At 39.9% G+C, this 20,331-nt stretch overlaps 1 protein-coding gene across 1 annotated transcript; it reads left to right on the top strand.

Annotated features, from left to right (window-relative positions):
* Nucleotides 1–1,771: 1,771 nt before the first annotated feature.
* On the top strand, nt 1,772–13,050 carry LOC103187108 (aquaporin-9). The gene is made up of 6 exons (XM_007906461.2): nt 1,772–2,419; nt 3,852–3,978; nt 7,833–7,970; nt 8,059–8,177; nt 9,960–10,177; nt 11,518–13,050. Exons 1-6 carry the CDS (start codon nt 2,321–2,323, stop codon nt 11,702–11,704), a joined length of 888 nt encoding a protein of 295 aa, XP_007904652.1. The 5' UTR covers nt 1,772–2,320; the 3' UTR covers nt 11,705–13,050.
* Nucleotides 13,051–20,331: the final 7,281 nt, after the last annotated feature.

Below are 20,331 nucleotides of genomic sequence, written 5' to 3'. Positions count from 1 at the left end.
TTTGACAGGAAATTTTACAGCAAACTAAGATTTGATTTGTAAATGGGAATTTATATTGTTTTGTATCAAGACACTCCAAGTAAACTAAGTGTCTTTTTCATACAACATGAAGGCTCATAACAGGCAAAGGTTGGGACATATTGCCAGATAACAGGTATTCCTCAACATGTTTTGCACGTACAATTAGTCCAAAGTCCAAGGTATGTTAAAGCACAAGAACTCTGCAATTTTTAATGATATACACCCAATGGCTTATATCTCCATTGAGTTACCACCTACAAATACACAGTCACTGCACCTTACAGTCAATCCTATGAAATGCTTTCAGACATTGACGTGATGAGGTGCTATATCAAATAGAAGGATTATTATTAATTAAATCAAATGCTGAAGTGGCATTAGTCCGGGTGGACACTCGGAGGAGTGATGGAGGAGCACGACATTGTCAGAGGTGCCAGATAATAAGCCAAGGTCCCACCTGACTGATTAGTCACTGCTGGATAAATGGATTTACACAAACCTCACATAGGAAACTTGCTCTACCCAATAAAGATCAACGTTGTGTTCATAAAAGTATAATTGAAAACGACATCCTGTTATACTACTAAACACATGGAACACCAAGACTATGAGGAAAAAGATTGGGACAGACAGAGTTGACCATTCTATGATAAGGATAAATGAATTTGCACAAACCTCACATAGGAAAATTGCTCTGCTCAATAAGATCAACATCATGTTCATAAAAGTATGATTGAAACAATGTCCTGTTATATTACGAAGCACATGTAACACCATTAATATAAGGTAAAACATTGGGACAGACTAATTTGATCACTCTATGATAAGTGTTTAAAAATATAAGCTCATGTACCCATAAAAATGTTTTTTAAAAAAAGAACTTGCATTTCGCAACACTTTACCAACATTTCAAAGTGCTTTACATGTAATTTACAGTCATATGTAGCGACTGTTTCTTGTTTCATGAGATGAATTATTAATTGGGATTGTTGGGCAGAACAGGAAAAGGTACAAGAACCATAGCTACAGCGTGAATTTGCTGCTCACACATTAAAAAAGAGAGGGCGAGAGAGAGAGAAAGAGAGATTGAAGGGCAGAGCTGAAGGACAGATTCATCCTCAGATAAAGCAGTGGGCAAGCATACACAACATCTATTCAACAGAGTGGGAATGGAAAATAAATGCAAGAGAAACAATAAACAGAAATATAGCATGTTCAACATTTGATGTGTACAGCAGGATGTGTAAGATTCAGCATGTGCCTTGGAAGGACAGATACATAGAGAATGAAAGTTCATTCACATTACAGTATATTCTGTGAAGCGCTTTGAGACATCTCAATGATGTAATAAGGCATTTTATGAGATGCAAAGATTATTAATATATATGGTATTATATTGTGTTCTGATCAATCGCTGATTCATTGGAAGTTCCAAGAAGGAAGCCTTGTTTCAGATACCGAGTAAAAATTGTACTTTGTACTATGACATTCTACCTTTGTACTGTGATTAGTAAAACATTATCTGGACATGAGCACTTTCTTATCGATTATGTGCTGGAATCTTCTGCTTGCTGATACTAAACAACAGATTGTCTTCTGTAATATTCACTAGTTGTTTCCACAACCTCCCAGTCAATGTTGAAATTTCCAAACTGGTAGCCAGTTTACCTGGACTCCCGCAAGCAAAGTTCTGCTACTGTACACAACTTGTATCACAGCTCTGACCTTTTTGATGAGCTCACTTGTTTGCAGTACATGGCCGGACAGAACATTGCAATCCTTAAAGCAAAATAGCCCAGGTTAATTCCAGTTAAACACATCACATTTAATGCACTTCTGTTTTGTTCAGCCGTTTGCACTTCCAAATCTAATTCCCACCTTGTCGTGAGTAAGCTGGTGCTCTCTCTATCTCTCGAGCATCTTTCGTTATATCTTCCAAAAAGTGGTAATGATTAACTGGACTTTTGGAGTTTCAGTAAGACAGGGACTATCTGTTCATTTGGGAAAACAATATTTGGGGGGATATTTCCCACTTGGTTGCATTTTGTAAATCACCAAAGTTGAAAATCCAAGAGTAGAGCAATCTCCAGTCTTCCCAAGCAACTAAAACTGGGTTTGCATTTGTGCAAATAACCAATATTGATGTAATCCCTGGAAGGACTGATGATGGGACAATGTTATCAGCAAGTGCCCAATGTTTGCTGCCTGCGTTGAAGTTCAGGGCAGCATTGTTTAAAGAGCCAAACAAGCCAGGAGCAAACTCTCTGTCAAAGCTCACAGTCTCATCCCAAGAGGAACAATGGAGAAACAAAAGACAAGTTGGAAAGAGAAATGTAAATTAAAGAACGGTTTGTTAAAAGAAGGGCTTGCAGAGTGCTTCGGGACATTCATACTAATTGTAAGTATTGGATTTAATACATTCTCCTTTTTGTATGAGGGAAATATACTGTTATCTTTTCAGCTGAAAACATGTTGTATTGCAGCAAGACTACAGAACTTTTATCCTCCTTTTTAAAAAAAAACTTTTGTAAAGCTAGTTGTTGCAGTCACATTGATTTGCAAACAATTTTGTAAGTTGATTTATAAACAAGTGCAAAATCGGGCCAAAATATTTAGGTATTAATTCTTTAAATCCTTTTTAAAAAATAAATGTAACTAAAGTAATTAATGTAACCAATATTGTATGCACTTTTGGGTAACCTGTTTTTTTTCACGTTTTATTGAATTGCTTGAGTCATGAAGAAATATTAATTTCTCGTGCATAACTTCCATGGCAGGGCAAAACCTTAGGCAAATTTCCTTGCTCCACATGCCTCTGTGGAGGTAAGAAGGAACCCAGTTGTTAGTCGATTAGCAGATCCCTTTCCGGGGGTAATAATCCCTCCGAAAGTGGTCACTCAATCCACGTCTTTTTGTGGGACACTGCTGTGCGCAATTGGCTGCCACATTTTGCCCAGAAAATACACAGGTATCTCAACGAGGTGATAAGGCACGATATTATATGCCTGGATTATTATTGTTACCTTTTAGTTGGAATGAAGGTGGCATCGTTTTTGACTACACTGTAATTTGTGATCAGGGAACTACCTAAGGCTTTGCAATCAAGCGCTGTGTCTGACTGGCACGTAATGTGATCTGGCAATAAATGCATTCATCTAAGAGGAGCTGGGATAATTCGGCAGGAATGACTGCAGAATCCACTTAAGAGTGAGTAGGCATTTAAACAGAGTAAAGCAGTATCGAATTATAACTGCTCCATCGTTGGAGTAAAAATTTACAATATAAAGGTGACATTGCAATTTAAGAAGAAAGATCAGGTCTAGCATCAAGCAATGTGGCAGACTTTGAGCTGAGATATGGAATTGCATGATTTTTGCCCCCAAAACTCGGCAGACTCTCCAAGCGAGAGACCTGAGCTCAATTCCAGGCAGAGGGCGAAACCTTGGGCAAGTTTCCTTACTCCACACAGAGCCTAATAATAATCCCTCCAAAAAAACAAAACAATAATAAATTGGTCATTTTCAATCTACGACTGTTTGTGGGACACTGCTGTGCGCAATTGGCTGCCGCGTTCACCCACAAATATACAGTCAATTCACTTTACAGTATATTCTGTGAAGCGCTTTGAGACGTGGTGAAGACGTGAAAAGCGCTATATCAAATGCAAGGATTATTATTATTATTATTATTATGGAGGCGATGTCCCAGTGATCACTGCATTTTCAGAGTTTGTGCTTCAGAATCCTGACCACGTGAATGACTCTATCATGTTTCAGTAAGTAGCATGTGTAAAACATGTTTTTTTATTTTAAAAAAAATCTGTGTTTCAGCTCTTTGGTTGTAGCTCAAATGCCCAAACAGTGCTGAGCAGAGGAGTGAATGGTAACATAATTACCTCTTCCGTTGGCTTTTCATTTGGAATAACCATTGCTGCTTATGCAACAATAGGAGTATCAGGTAAGAGACAAGCATGATTATGTGTAAAATAAACAAGCTCGCTGCCAGGTCCTATAATACGTGTAGTTAGGAAGCAAAGGAAATATTTAACAATCTCCAGTTTGAAGGCCTTGAAGTTATTTTGATTGTGTTTCCAAGTACTCAGGGTTATTTAGTCAATGCTGCATTTGCTTTACGGTGATCGCTGTACCTTCACACTTGGCAAAGAGAAAACTTTTGGCAAAGGTGAGTGTTCATGCTCCCATGACCTGTTCATGTCCCTAAGTCCTTCTTAGCTGTCCCTTGTATTCTTGGCAGAGCATATTTCCTTTTATGGGCTCAGATTGATATTTTCATTCACGACAGCCGCTCAACTCTGCTCGGATTAGGGCTGATAATTTTAAGAAGCATCAGCCAAATAGGCATTGTATCAGCTCGGTTGAATTGGTGGCACTCTCGACCTCTGCGTTTGAAGATTCCGGGTTCAAACTTCACTTGGGGACTTTGAGACTTTACTGAGGTGCTATCTTTAGGAGATGAGACTTTAAATCAAGCCTGCCTGGTTTAAAATCTCTTGACGCTATTCAAAAGAGAGTAGGGATTTTACTCCCACCCCAGGGTCCTGACCAACAATCATCCAGATAAAATTAATCATTTGCTTCATGGCTGTTTGTTGGGCATTGCTGTTTATGAATTGTCTGCTGCATTTGCACACAATACACAGCGCTAGACTTCACATTAATTACACAGGAAGTGCCTTTTGATGTTATATGTTCAATATCAAAGGTAAGGATTATTTTTAGGGAGCAGTTCTGCACTATGGCCTTTGGTAAATCATTTGAGTTTTCAATCACAAACGCAGAACATTTATTGAATAAACTGGTTAATTGAATAAACTGGTTAATTGGATAAATCAAAGTGTTAATTGGATAAATCAAAGAGGCTTGTGGATTAGACGTTAGCTACAGTATTTTATTTACCTATTAGATAAATTGCACTGTGAAGCACATTGTGTTCTAAACTAATAGAGTTGCAATGGTTAACTGTTGTGCTCAACCATGCTCTGAGTTAGAGTGACCCAGGTCTGAAGTGGATTAATCTTTCATGAACTTAAATGTACTTGTTTTTAAACATGTTCTTCTAAAGACGCAAAGCCTACTGATATGCTAACTCCAAAAGATAACAAGATTTGCAAATCAAACAAACTGATAAAGTTCTAAACCAATAGAGCAAAATTTTTACATTTTTGTTTTTTCTGCGCAATCCCCACTCCCAACCTTCTCGCCCCACAAACAAATGGATGTTAGCGATGTGAATGTGTTCAATACACTCTATAGCCATTCCACAGTATTTGAGTCATAAAAAATCTACTTTGGGATGTTCCGCCTGCTAACACATCAAGCATAATGGGGAGGACAAATTTGCAGGGCTATGGGGAAAGAGCGGGGGTGGGACTGATTTGGATAGCTCTTTCAAAGAGCCATCACGGACATGATGGGCCAAATGACCTCCTTCTGTGCTGTATAATTCTATGATTCTATGATAATGTCCCAGTGACAGGCAGACGATTTACTCCCGTATTATTGATGCGGTTCCTATCAATTCTCTGTCCCTCCGTGCAATTAATTGCTGCTCATTATTAAGCTTCTTCACCGCAGCCAATAACAACAGTAACAACTTACATTTGTATAGCGCTCTTGCACATGGGGTAGAATATCGGAGCGCTGAAGTCTCAACCTTTTTTTTCTTACCCTACACTTTTGCAAGTCTTGTATATTTTCTATGCAGGGACTCGGTACAGCAGTGTATTTCAAGGCTGCAACACTACCAAACAAATGACAGTCATAAATTGGCGGAGGTTGGGTTTCACGATTATGGTAGCCTCATAACATTTCGAAAATTTGTAACATGGACAATAACGTAGCCTTTTACATCCAAATTTACTAACATTGCTTTTTAGAAGTGTCTCGCTAGAGTCATGAAACATCTCAAATATGCATGTGTTTCTGTTATACTTTGGAAATTGTTACAAGTGACATGTGTCTTGTTAAATTCCACTGTGCATAACTCTCAAACAAATGGGAGAAATTCCACCTGCGCCTAGATTTACAAGCCCCGTTTATGCAGAATTTTGGAGCCTCCAGAATTTAGCAAAATTTTGAATTCAGCCTCAACTCTGAATCCGATAAAAGAACTTACAGAAAACCGCCTTCCAAATGAAAAATTAAGATTGTGCCAGATTCTGCACGCTCTGAAATGCTAAGAACTTGGATAAGTATAGACTCAGGTTAAATGTGACAATTCCCACTCTATCCTCCACCCCGACCCCTTTTCTACTCTTGTTTCGCCCACAAAATATACAGTCAATTCACTTTACTGTATATTCTGTGAAGCGCTTTGAGACATCTCGAAACGTGATAAGACACTCCATCAAAATGCAAGGATTATTATTGCTATTATTGTCTGCTTCCCCAACTATGTCCATAGAACCATGACTTATAAAACACACGAAGCAGGCCTATTTGTTCATGTCAGCTAAGCAAAACTAGCTCAAGCAAACCCAACTGGATAAGCATTCAATTCCACATACAGAAAAATAAAATTGTACTTAAAAAAAACATAAAATAAGGATCTTATTTACAAAAGTTAAGTAAACTGATGCCCCACATTTCACTTCCTTTGAAATTCTTCCATTGTCAAATTGTTAATGATATGTTTATTTGATAAGGATATGCAGTATTGTGGATAGTTTAACTTCCAAATGATACATTAACCCTTTTCCTGCAAAGCACAAATGTGCTTTCAGATTGTTGTTGCGATATGGTACATAAAGGTTAGTGTAACTAGTCTTAGATATAAACTTTATGGTCGAGAGATAACGTAAAACTTGAACATAAAACCATTCATTTCAGCTGCTGTCAGAAGGTTGCACTGATAAGAGCATTTATAAAATAATTAAACATTATTGCAAACTAGCAATATAAACTACAAATTTAATCCAAAAATGCATATTTGTAAAGCACACTAAAATGAAAGGTCACTAAAGATAAATATGCTTATTTAAGAGATTTCTTTTTAAAATAATATTAAAACAGGAGTTCTAAACAAATAAACAATTAGCTAAGAACAGCAAATCTGAAAGTTTGAGCTGATTTGCTATTTTTATAAGATATTTTCTCTACGTATGGCAAAGAGTCCTAACTTGAATAATTCCCTTAAATAACTTATATTTGAAGCAACTAAAAGTAACTTTTCAGGTTATGATGCTAAAATGCCCATCTCTATTTGTGAGCATCTTTGAGGAAAGTGCCTATAAAATCTCATTTAAAAATATTTCTAAATGAATAAAAACTTTAAAAATGCAGAATTGTTGAGTTAACAGCGCAGTCACAAGTGTCAGCTCAACTCTAATAAACGTGTAGTTTCAGCAGAGATCAGGGAACAGCCTGCAACAAGATAATGAAAGTTATGATGTGTAAAGTTCATGCGTTAGTGTGAGTTTGCAGATGTTTTCAGTGTTGGCTTTGGGTTCTGCTGCATGGAGTAACCGAGGAAGCATCCCCTTCAGGTTAGGGCACTTCAGAGCCAGGTGTGTGTGTGTGTGTGTGTGTGTGTCTGTGTGTGCGAACCAGCTCTATAATATGTAAACATATTACTGTACAATGTTATAGATCATCATTAAAATATGCTGAATTTAACAAAATTACAGTCGCCCATATGAAAAATGCCAGCAGTTCTAAAAAGTTAATCCATATCCAGGTGAAGAGATGACGCTGCCATATGTTCGGTGCTATGAAATATTGTGAGTAACATTTATAATGTAAATGGGAGAATATTTGTGTCCGTCACCCAAACCCTGTCTTTTATCGACTTAGGGGCACACCTGAATCCTGCTATTTCTCTTTCTATGTGTGTGCTGGGTCAGCTTCAATGGTTGAAGTTTCCAATTTACTGCATTGCTCAGTTTGTCGGAGCCTTTGTGGGTTCAGCAGCTGTCTTTGGGCTCTATTATGGTAAGACTATCAGATTTATATTGGCTTTTGAGAAAATTCAATGGGATTGGCAGACTGTTCAGTAACCTGTGGTCTGTACATTTACTAGACGCTTTCATGGCATTCGATGGTGGAAACCTGACAATTACCGGTGAAAATGCGACAGCACAAATCTTCTCTTCTTACCCGTCTCCGCATTTGTCCTTCGTGAATGGCTTTGCAGACCAGGTAAACAAAAAAACAAGCTTTCAAATTGATTTTGTAGGGAAGTGACCGGTTCTGAGATATCAGCGCCTTGGGACATCCTCCCAACGCTATAGAAATGTAATTTTGTTGCTGTTAATGCCCTGTGGAATACTGTCACAAGAGCACCAGAGAAGCACAATTTTTAAGGCCCTTCAGCCTATTTGATCCTGTCCTGTCACAGTATCCAGCCTGGCATCTTTCTATTAAAGCATCAAATTAGTCCAGTGTCCTGGCCTCCACCAACAATCCCAGTAACCCTCATCCAACAACAACAATTTGGATTTATACAATACCCTTCACGCAGGGCAGTGTCCCAGAGCGCTTATTCAGCCAGTGATGATCTCCTCTGTAAAATTCTGCAAACACATAGAAAAATACTTCTTACTGATTGTCCTCAAATTACACCACAAGAACACCACACAGAAAAATGAGCTGCCATTATCCTTTGTATGCCTGAACCTGTGCCTTCTTGTTCTGCTGTCAAAGTATTGTTCTGGGTTTACTTTCTCAATCCCATTTAGAATCTTATATTCCTCTATAAAAGTCCCCTCTAAGACGTCCCTTTTCAATGTTGAAGAGCCCAATCTTATCTAATCATTGTTCGTAGCTCATCCCCGAAAGACTGGGGACCACCCTCGTTGTTCTCCTCTGCACCGCCTCTAATTGTCTGTAACACCTGGGGCTGAAAAATACGATATTCCATGTGATAATGATCACTCGTAATCAGTATTCCCCCTTCTCAGCACGCTACCCCATGGTAAGGGCGCTATATAAATGCAAGTTGTTGTTGTTGTTGTTGTCGTCGTCGTCCCCCCCACCGCCCCCCACTTTCCCCTGTTTCTGCAAAACGGTCAGGCCCAAAGCCAGCCCAAAGATTTTTCCGATTTCCGATTGCTGTTTCGACATTGTTGTCACTTCACAGGATGCCAGTCTCACTTGAACCTGGTAACTTTCAATAAATATACGATCAAGAAATTGTTTACCATGAAAGATTGAATGGGATAAAGCTCATTGTCCTGTGTCTTTTATCTCCCTCGTCCTGATTATTTGTCCTGATTTCCGATGTGAATGGAGCTATACAAGTATCATTTGTTGTTGTTGATTATGCGTCCTTCACATTTAATAGTAGTCAGATGTGAGCTGCAGGGTGGTGGTGTAACCTGCCATGCGATTACTGGATCCATACGTACTTAGATGGTCTGGCCAACTGCTCATTGGATCTGTTCCACCCTAACAATAATTGCCTGAACATTTGGATTAAGCAGACATTTTCAGCCAAATAGACACGAGGTGAATGATTCAGACTGGCAGAATATCAGTTAAAACCCCAGTTTTCTGACCAGCCTGTAATCTTTAGACCACAATAGTCAACAAGCCTCGAAATTGTGAGAACAAAAAGTTCGCAAAATGTACAGCAGATGTTTTGCCTTCATAGCGTGCAGACCAATGTTTACTTTCAGTTGCTTATTTTGTAATCACCAAGCCACTTTAATGAAATCATACAATCCTGGATTCTGCCGAGGTGGGCATACTTATTACCACTCACATATATATTATATATATGTGTGTATATATATTCAGTAAATGGTATTTTTCAAACAGAGAAATGGAAAAAGGGAAAATGTACTGTGGAAATCATAGAAATTTACAAGGTAGATGGAAGTCATTCAGCCCATTGAGTCTGTACTGGCTCTCAGAGCTAATAGAGCTATTAAACTGACCGCCCGTGTGATTTATGGAGCTTGTCTTTACCTCTTTCCTCAGATAGTTGGCACAGCTGCACTGCTCTTCTCCGTGCTAGCCATTCTGGACTCCAAAAACGACAGGGTGCCGAAAGGCTTGGAGCCGGTGGTGATTGGAATCATCATTTTGGTCCTCGGCTGTTCAATGAGCTTCAACTGCGGTGGCTCCATCAATCCAGCTCGCGACCTTGGGCCACGCCTCTTCACGGCAGTGGCAGGATGGGGGCTGGAGGTGTTCAGGTATGTACTCAACAGACATGAGAGTACATGCGCTGCAGAGTTTTGGATGATCTGCAGCTTGCGAAGGGAAGAGTTGGGAAGGCCGATGAGGAGGGAATTTCCATAATCGAGCCTTGATGTGACGAAAGGGTAGGTGAGGGTTTGCTTGGGCAGCCTGAGGGGTGAGGCAGTGGCGGAGTCGGGCAATGTTGCAGAGGTGGTGGTAGGCAGTGCCGGTCATGGCGCGGATGTGGGGGAGAAAGGACAGTTCAGGGTCAAACAAGACACCCAGGTTCCTGACTGGCTTAATGAGGTTGAGTGTGCAGCCGTGGAGGCTGATGCTGCCAGAGCCCGTGCCCGCGCCACAGAGGAGGGCAGACTTCCATAGGCTTGTGTTGCTTAGTTTGCAGGTACATTGTGCGCTGACCTTCAGGTGATGCATTTTGTATTTCGGCTGCTATTTGTTTGCTTTTGGGTCCAGCAAACATTTGCAGAGCATTTAACAAGAAGATTGGATTTGATTGGAAAAACACAATGACCATTGGAACCAGCTAGGACTTCAGAGAGAATGTTTTACAAGGCAATCAGGCAAGATAGGTCATAACTCTTCCTGATGAATCTCTGCCAAACCAGAGCATATTTTACCAAAATTACCAGATCCAACCAACAACAACAACAACAACAACAACAAGATTCATTATAGAGCTTCATCAAAGTAACTGCAATTTCATACCAGCAAAATCAGAAAAAAAAAAAATAAAAAAGGAGAAAAAAGTCAAAGGACCTCAAAGAGAAATTTGAACCCAAGAAAAGAAGCCAAGCACTATGGAGTTCCAGAGCCTCGGGGCTGAGAGGCTGAAGGCCGACACCGATAGTAGGCGGTTGGGCGGGGACGTGGAGCAGACCGGAGCCAGAGGAACGGAGGTTACGGCAGGTAGGGGGATAGTAGGTTGGAGAGGTAGGAGGAGCAAGGCCGTGAATGGCCTTGTAGGTGAGGATGAGGATCTTGAAATCAACACACCAAGTGTTAATTTGGTGTATTCCATCAGAGAGAATCGGATCTATCTTGCCCTGATTGCCAACACTAGCAAAGCATTTGTCACTAAGAAGGAATTTCCCATTAGAAAATATAACCGTATAATGGAAAGATTTGTAGTGTTGGCAGTCTGTGTCTGCCAGTGGGTTTTAAGTTCCAAGTGGTCAAACAAAAAACAAACAAAAAACATGCTTTTAAAAATAAAGCTAAGCAGACTGTGTCAATGCTTGCAGGCAAGGATTATTATTATTATTATTATTATTATTATTATTATTATTATTATTAATGACACTGTATCTAACACTTGTCTGTTTTTCCCAAACAGCTTTAGAGATGGCTGGTGGTGGGTTCCTGTCTTGGCACCGATGATTGGTGGAGTTGTCGGCACTTCATTTTACCTTCTCATCATTGAACTCCACCACAAGGAATCAGTCACTGAGCAGTGTGCTATAGAACCACAACAATCCCCGAAGAAAAACTACGAACTGGTTGCCATAAAGGGCAACATTTAGTTTCAAAGCATCATTTGAGCAGAGTGGCATCTGATTTGATCAGCACTCAGAATTTTATTGTATTTAATTAAAAGCAAAGCCTCTTGCATTTTATTACACTCGTCACGGATGGGGTTTTGGGAAGATCTTCACGATTTTATTTTGGAGATGGAAAACCAAATTATCAATTATGTGAATTGTTAACTGTTGTAATATTTTGCAGTCATATTTTAAGAGGCCGTTTGGCACATGCACAGCAACAATACAGCTATGCATAGCTGAGCAGAGCATACCCAATGCATACAAGCGAGGAAATCCTGACCACTAAGAAGTGACAAAGTCAAAGTACACATCCCTTGACATGCTGGAAAATAGACCAGGCCTCCATGACTTATGAGCGCAGTATATGAAAGCAATTTATGTTAGCTGCTTCCTCAGGGATTTCAAGGATAGTAAGACATGTGGGAAAAACTGAAATGTGGGATTAGTAAAAAAAACTTAGAAAAACAGATAGCAGTGGCAAAAACACCGTGTATCAAATGGCCCTATTTCAGCATTTATAATTTCTATGATGCTATCTAACTCCTTACATATTATGCTTATATGATACGCATATTTATTTATACTGGTGAAAAATATCCTCAACAGCTCTGGCATAAAGCTGTATTCGATGAACCTGGTTACAGACGATTCTGAAATAGAAAGATATAAAATTGCATAGCACGTTACAGAATGGAAACTAGTCCGTGTCAGTGTTTTTACCCATATGAGCCTCCACTCTTCTTAGTCTCTCTTCTATGCACTTCTAAATCCCGTCTCCCTTGTGTGAGCATCAAATTTCCGCTTAAATACATTGATGCTTTTTTGCTTTAACCACAGCTTTTGGCAATGAGTTCCATCTTCTCACCACTCTCTGCGTGAAGAAGTTCATCCTAAACTCCGTTTTAGATCTGCAACTCGCTATCTTATATTTATGCCCCCTTGTTTTGGACTCACCAATAAGTAAACAGCCTATTAAAATTCATCATATCAAATCCTTTCATAATCTTCAGCCCCTCCAGCAGGTCCCCTCTCATGTAATCTCATCTCGAGAGAGGAAATCTCCAATCTGTCTATTCATTCTTGATAGTTCTATCCACTCATCCCTGACAACACCTAGTAAGTCTACACTGCACTCTCTCCAATGCTACAATATCCTTCCTGTAAGTATGGTAACCAAACTAGTAAAAACATTTATTTCCATTTGTACCTTGAAGGATGTGTTTACAATTGGTCGCGGATGTTGAAGGGGGTTTGCTGAATCAGTGTAATTCTATTCTTGTATTTATCCATTTGCCAAAATAAACCTATTTGTGTTGGAAGTTTCACACACCCAGACTGAGGTGTTACTTTGATACACGTTTCATATAGAACAATTGAAAGAGACCGGGTGTCTGACACATGGAGAAACCCATCAACGTGAGGGGCGACACAGCTGAGATTGTTCCTGTTCTCAGCTTTACACACTCACACATGTTTCAGTGAGATGTGTGTGTGTGTGTGGTGGGGGGGGCGGGGGGTTATAATACTGAAGGAGCTAAAACTTTGGCTGATTGTTTCCTCTCTAGTCCTTAGGAATGCTGAGGTCAACTGTAACATCTTTCCCTCCATCCTGGTTCAGACTGGGGATCTCTGAGATGTTCCTACTCTGTGAGGATTAGTTCCACAGCGTACAACAGCTTTGCCAGCTGAGTAATAACAATAATAATAATAATCCTTGCATTTGATATAGTGCTTTTCACATCTTCGAGATGTCTCAAAGCACTTCATAGAATATACTGTAGAGTGAATTGACTGTATATTTTTGGGCGAAACGAGGCAGCCAATTGCACACAGCAGCATCCCACAAACAGTCGTGGATTGAGTGACCAAATTCTTATTGATTTCTTTTCTTAAGGATTATTATCAGGCATGTAGAGTAAGGAAACTTGCCCAAATTTTCGCCCTGCCGGGAATCGAACCCAGGTCTCTCGCTTGCGAGGCGAGTGCTCTAACCGCTGAGCTACAGGACTCCACAATCAGGGTTTATAGACTTTACACATAGATACCAAGTACTGATATTTCCATTGGAGTATTAATTCAAGAATGAGTCAAAGATGAAAAAATGTCACAAAGTTCCGCTACTGCACCCTGAATGACACATTAGGCCGTTACTTGGACTTTTCCAATGGATGGCATTGCCAGGTTCTGCTGGTTGTTTGCCAAGATCCCCATTGTCTTGATGTCCTGCCACCAGCATAGTTCCACTTAAACCCTCTTATGTAACTGACTGTTTATCTCTCTTGCTAATCACGTGTAGTATCCTAGTAACTGGCTGAATCTAATGTGTAACCAGGGTAACATATAGTCATACAAAAGCCTGTTTACCTTACATTTTAACATATTGCTAAAGGACCACACACACACACACATACACACACACACATACTCACACACCAGCCGTGGAATATTGACTTGTGTATTATTATCAATCCCACTTCATATGCGTCCACATTCGAAAGAACTGTATAGTTGTGTGAGTGCTGCTGTTATCCTGATGATGGTGTGGTGAGGTATTTACACAGCTAGGACCATTAGCTTGATATTGAACACTGGGATTTTGTGAGGAAGAATCTGAAAGATTTCATTTCCTTCCTTCGAATCCTACTTCGCCTTTCGATCAGACTCTCCAGAGATTAACATGAGGCACGCCAGAGACTGTTTGCTCCTGGACCACACACAGAAGAGTAAAAACAGTCAGTGTACATCCAAGACGGTAAGAGGAAAATATTCTAAGTATGGACAGCGGTTAGGCAGTGCAGGTGCATTGAAAAATGCTACTAGCTAGGGCTGCCCTACCCATTAGAGCTTTGGATTGAGGTCGTGTGTCTCTACCTCCTAGTCTGTTTTGCGTTACTGTGGACTTGTCTGCCTGTCTCCTAAGAGCCCAGTCAATCCCAGGAAAATACCACTCACTGCAATGGAGGTGGATCTGCTTTCTGTCATTCCGGGCAGTCAGTGGGTGACATTGCCCTGATTGTGTCAGTGTGGCTCAGTGGTAGCACTCTCGCCTCTAAGTCAGAAGGTTGTGGGTCGACACTTGGAATCACATTGTCTAAGATGACACTCCAATGCAGTGCTGGGGTGTTTTGAGAGCTTTTACTCATTTTTGCTGACCTCAGAAAGTTTAAAGGATGAGTGGACTTGCTGGAATTTGGACCAAGAACCTTTCTATTCCAAATCCACTGCCAATAATCTCAATGCCAATGACCTAGTGAGTCAAGCAGTCTAAACTAAACAACCTACATTACCAACTAATATCTCTGTCAAATACCCTGTTATTTATTCATTTACGTCTTTGTAGTTGCTGATTCCAACAAATCACTGATTCCAACCACTGAAGGCACCCAGGGTCAATCTGCCCTCCGACTGAGAGCGCAAAACATTACTGCTATTAAGGCTATTGAGTAGGTGCATTCAGAGCACGTTCGAGGTATTTTTACAAATGATATGCAAGTTCTATTATGAACAAATCCTTATCATCAGTCATGCATTTTATCTCTCTCATTGCTCTTTCAAAGAAACCATACGTGAATGTCCATTGGGAAAAATTCGAGATGTTTTGACATCGTAAAACAATTTCAGAAATGCAAGTATTATTTAGAAATGTTAGCTTGGCTCAGTTAGTAGTCTCTCGGTCACAAGGTTGTGGGTTCAAACACCAAATCAGGATTTTACACGAGCAAACCTAGTCTATAGACCTTTACGTGAGATGTTAAACCAGGGTCCCATCTATCTGTTCAAGTGGACAATAAAGATCCCATGGCACGATTTGTAAGAGAAGGGAGTTCCTCGCTGGCCAACAATCTTCCAGATAAAACTGTTCATTTGCTTCATGGTTGTGTACGGAGGACATTGTTGTGTGCAAATTGCCTGTTGCTTATACTTACAAATACAGTCACCAAAATGTTGCGGAAATTTTAAGAAGCCCTTATGGATTTTGTAAGTTTATTAATAATAATAATAATCCTTGCATCGGATATAACGCCTTAACACGTCGTTGAGACTTCTCAACACGATTCACAGAGTATACTGTAGAGTGAATCGACTGTACATTCTGTGGGCGACGGAGGGTTTAATTGAAGGAGTATAATTTCGAGTCGTGTATATGCTTCCAATTGTTTTTTGTTAGGACGTCGAAGAAACCATGGGGTAAGATCACAGCTGCCTCGCGTCCCCTTGGTTACCAGAACAAGCCAGAATGTGAGAGGCAGCGAACAGTGGAGAGGCTGCATGGCGGTAGAGGAGTTAGAGCACCATCCTGTGGATGCCATCAGCGCAGCAGCCTGATCACCGCAGAGTCGGTCAAAACGCCACTCAGCCCCGAGAGGCTCCAGCAGCTTTCGCACAGACCGAGTCACGAAGCAGCAGAGAGAGCAAGCGACTAGCGACGGGTGCCCCAGGGAACACTCAGAGACATGGGCATCCTCGGCTCATATGCTTGGAAAGGATGGAGCGAGAACTGTTTGCACAAGGGGGGATTATTTGATAATTACCCATGGATCATCCCTCTGCTTTAGATGGCATTGTGCTTGTAAAGTTAATAATAATCCTTTGGTATAGCTCGCGCCTTATCACATCTTCGAGGCTCCTCAAAGCACTTCACAGAATATACTGTAAAGTGAAATGTTGTGGGCGTAATGGACGGTCTAAAGGAAGCAAACATTTATAACTTACCGATATTGGTTAACTTTTATTGCTAATTTATTTATTATTCATAAATAATTTATTGACTCCGGTCGATTCACATTGCAATACTGCACTGTATATTCTGTGAAGCGCTTTGAGACGCCTTAACGGCGTGATAAGGTGCTATATCAAATGCAAGGGTTATTATTATAAGGAGTTCCGTACAGTATTTCCAGCTGAAAAGCAGAAATTTGCTGCTGTTTTGGTCCAGAATTTGCTTGTGTATTTTTCTTAGATGCCTTCCAGAAAACAGAATTACATATAAAATCTATGCGAGCTGGTGTTCGGTGATAATTCTTTCCATTTTATGTTTCTATTGTCAAACGTTGACGACCATGGTAAATTCATGCAGCTATAATCCAGCCTGATGATGAGAACCCATGTCACAACGACAACAACAAAATTATATTTGTAGAGCGGGTCAGGAGGACATCCCAAGACGGTGAACAGTGGGGGAACAGGACATTAGCATGGGTCACTGCGTGAAACGACGCTGGTTGTATTCACTAACAGCTTTTCACACAGTTGCACAGCTTTCCAATATCCGTTCATGTTCTGATATCTCATAAGAGGAATGTGAGTGTTGAATGGACTGCAGCCATTCTGAAAAGATTCACTGATGGCAATGTACAGCCACGTAGTTCCAATTAACTGGCGTGAATGCAGCTCATCGAGACGATGGGGGTCGAACGTGCAACCATTTCTGATGGGATTCTTCAATAAAGAACTCGAGTTGGCACTGCTTCTGTATTTGTTTCTATAGCGCACACATTAGACTGAAATGAGATTGTGCCTGTGAGCGGAAGTGATGTACTGCACTTCCAGTTCCCTTGTTAAGGAATTCTGCAAGAAGTATTATATCCCGTTATACACGTTAGGTTAATTGATTCATCTGCCGACGCTCAAGAACATCCCTCTTCACAAGTCGGTTCGGAGGCTATTGTCAGCAATGTCCTTAACTTGATCAACATTTCCACCTCCTCTTTTCATCCAAGTGATTGCTTTCAATATCCCGACACGAGCCCAGCAATATCTTCCAAACAAGCAGGAACCGGCTTTTGGTAGGCAAGTTAACAGTGAGTGTTTGGTAACAAATTCTTCATTAGTAGTTTGGCTGCCTACCTATTCTCTGTTAGCCAACTTTTTGACAACAGTGATAAGAGTAATAACAATGTAAACAAATAACTCTGATTATTTTCCGATCAGCCTTTATCAGTTCCCAAAATTTATAAGCAAAGATTCACCTGTTCTAGGGTCATTATCCAGTGTCAACAGAATCATTCCATTTCCCCACCCATCAGATCGACAATGTTACCTGTTACAGGTTGTGACTGAGATGTTGTAACAGCTTATCGTTCAACACGATTTCCATTAGCTCTCGCACATGATGGCATTAGGAAAATCGCGTTGTTCTCAGGCCTGGCTTTAAACCCTTCTTCTGTTTAGGCACCAATGTTTTCTAGAAGAAAGCACAGTAACTAACATCAGCGAAAAAAGCTGAGCAATTGCTAAAACAAATGTAGTGACTGTGTATTTGTAGCTGAATACAACTGTTCCTACATTTTACAGTAATTCCTGTGAAGCGCTTTGAGACATTTTAACAACGTGAGAAAGCTCTATATCAAATGCACGGATTATTACCATTAATTATCGTGAAAAGTTTTGAGATGGTTTGACGTTTCAGAGGGGGTATGAAATGCAAGTTTTTTTTTAATATTATTAACTTAACAGAAGCCACTGAGGATGGATGGTCTGGTTATGATCTTCTTGTCACCATTAATGCTGGAATCCCAACAGCAATGAGTTTTGGATGTGTAGTGCCAATAGAGCATAATCTGATAGAGTATTTCACTCCTGACAATGAAAATGTGTAGTTCTGTAACGTATTGGTTAGAGCGCTCATCTCGCACTTGAGAGGACCTGGGTTCAATCCCTGAGTGGGCCGAAACCTTAGGCAAGTTTCCTTTCTCCACATACCTCCATTTACCTAGAAGAAAGTAGGAACCCGGTTATTAGTTGATTGGTGGATGGCTGCTGTGTTTTGCGCACAGAATACACAATCAAATCACTTTGCAGTATATTCTGTGAAGCGCTTTGACATGTCTCAGCGACGTGATAAAGGGCAATATCAAATGCAAGCATTATTATTATTATTATTATGATAATCAGGCTTCACTTTCTGTTTTGCTGTTGTGCACTAGTGCTAAATGCTGGGTCTCTTTCTATATGTTGTTTGTTCAGTTTAACCAGGCATATAGAGTACTTCACGGTGTCGCAACCAATATTTAGTAGGCTAACAAATGGGCCATACTGTGCTCACTTTATCCGTGATTTATTTAACCCAGCAGCAGTTACTTCAGTAAAGCAAATTGGTGCAATAATCATGAGTCTCACCAGAATACTTAAAGCACCAAGCAAGAAGTCGTAAAGGTTTATGTAAAGAATTTAAATAATAAATTCTCTAATAAAGTTAAATTTCAAAAGGTTTTCATTCGCCAGGCCCGGTTTGCACAGAACGATACATGGATGTCATAGAATTAATGCTTGTACCATGTTTCATTCAACCCTTCGGTGATAAATATTGGCTGATGTTTTGACTAATTAGAGAATTTGTTTTATGTTAAAAAGGTATTTTACGGTCACACGTTTTTTTCATTCTACTCTTTGCAGAAACATGATTCCTTGATCAGAAGCCAAAGACCCAAACCGGTTTCAAAGATCAATCAGTGTTTATTTTTTGATAAAGGAAACTATTTGAAATATTGTTTAGCCAAAATGTAATTTTTTACACGTAACTATCTACATTGCCACCAGAACATAGTTTCACTGTCTTAATATGACAAAGTTGCCAATTTGTGTTATAACCACAAACTATCCCTTATTTTACAACACATGAACTTCAATAGGAATTTTCCCAAAGAAATAATAATCCTTTGAAGCAAGCACAATAACATTAGCAGGTGCCATACCTAATAGCACTCTTGTGGGTTAGTATACAGTACATAGTAATCTTATATAGTGAATCCACTTTACAGTATATTCTGTGAAGCGCTTTGAGACGTCTCAACGACGTAATAAGATGTTACATCAAATGCAAGGATTATTATTTTATATTGACCGAGTCATATTTTCCCGTATTGTTCTAAAGGTCATTGTTTTAGACATCAAAAAAATTGAGGAAATGAGAATAAACCTCAAAGACTTCTTTGTATATTGTTTTTTTGTCAAACACTGCTAAGCGCTGGATGCAGGCCGACAGAATATTTATGAGCAGGTTTTCAAACCGCTTCCTAATGTAACAGGGTGATTTGCACCTTCCCTTTCATGACAATCTCAGTCTCGCCACAATTTTCTAGCTGGATGCAGTTCTGGCTGCAGTATCACAAAAGGCACAACAAATGTATAACTTTTTCCAGAATGAGTCTGCGGTCACGTTCGATTCTATAAATGCTGAGATTGTACATCGATGGCATTTCTAAGGTCGCAATAAAGTAGTGGTTCAATTCTCTGGTTAAATTCTCCCATTTCCAGATTGAATAAGCAGCCAACAGCACTAATTAAATATATAAAACAAGTGTTATCAACAGAATGCCTGTGATTGCTTTGTCGCTCGTCACATTATTGATCGCTCTGTCATAGCTGCGTTGCTTGTTAAACGGTTGTTGCACTTGCTGAATGTTATACAGGCAGTATCTCTGCATCAACACTTCCCAGTGGAGGTGGACAGCCATGTGGTATTAATATTAAATTATTATTAATGACATCAGATTTTTTCGTAAAAAANTCTAAGTTGGCTAAGTACTATGCAGTAAAACTACATCTTGTTATTCAGATGATAACATCCATTTGTTGTTCGTACATCTGTCCGAGCACAACAAAAA

This window comes from Callorhinchus milii, unplaced genomic scaffold (assembly GCF_018977255.1).
Source record: "Callorhinchus milii isolate IMCB2004 unplaced genomic scaffold, IMCB_Cmil_1.0 Scaffold26, whole genome shotgun sequence".
NCBI classification, from domain to species: domain Eukaryota; kingdom Metazoa; phylum Chordata; class Chondrichthyes; order Chimaeriformes; family Callorhinchidae; genus Callorhinchus; species Callorhinchus milii.
This window is presented reverse-complemented; position numbering and strand designations above follow the sequence as displayed.

Bases quoted from the DNA above. Each gene is read 5' to 3' on its own strand.
- LOC103187108 (XM_007906461.2), top strand. From the start codon at position 2,321: ATGGAGAAACAAAAGACAAGTTGGAAAGAGAAATGTAAATTAAAGAAC. The intron at 3,979-7,832 runs GTAAGAGACAAG...TTATCGACTTAG, and splicing joins TGCAACAATAGGAGTATCAG to GGGCACACCTGAATCCTGCT. The intron at 7,971-8,058 runs GTAAGACTATCA...TACATTTACTAG, and splicing joins TGTCTTTGGGCTCTATTATG to ACGCTTTCATGGCATTCGAT.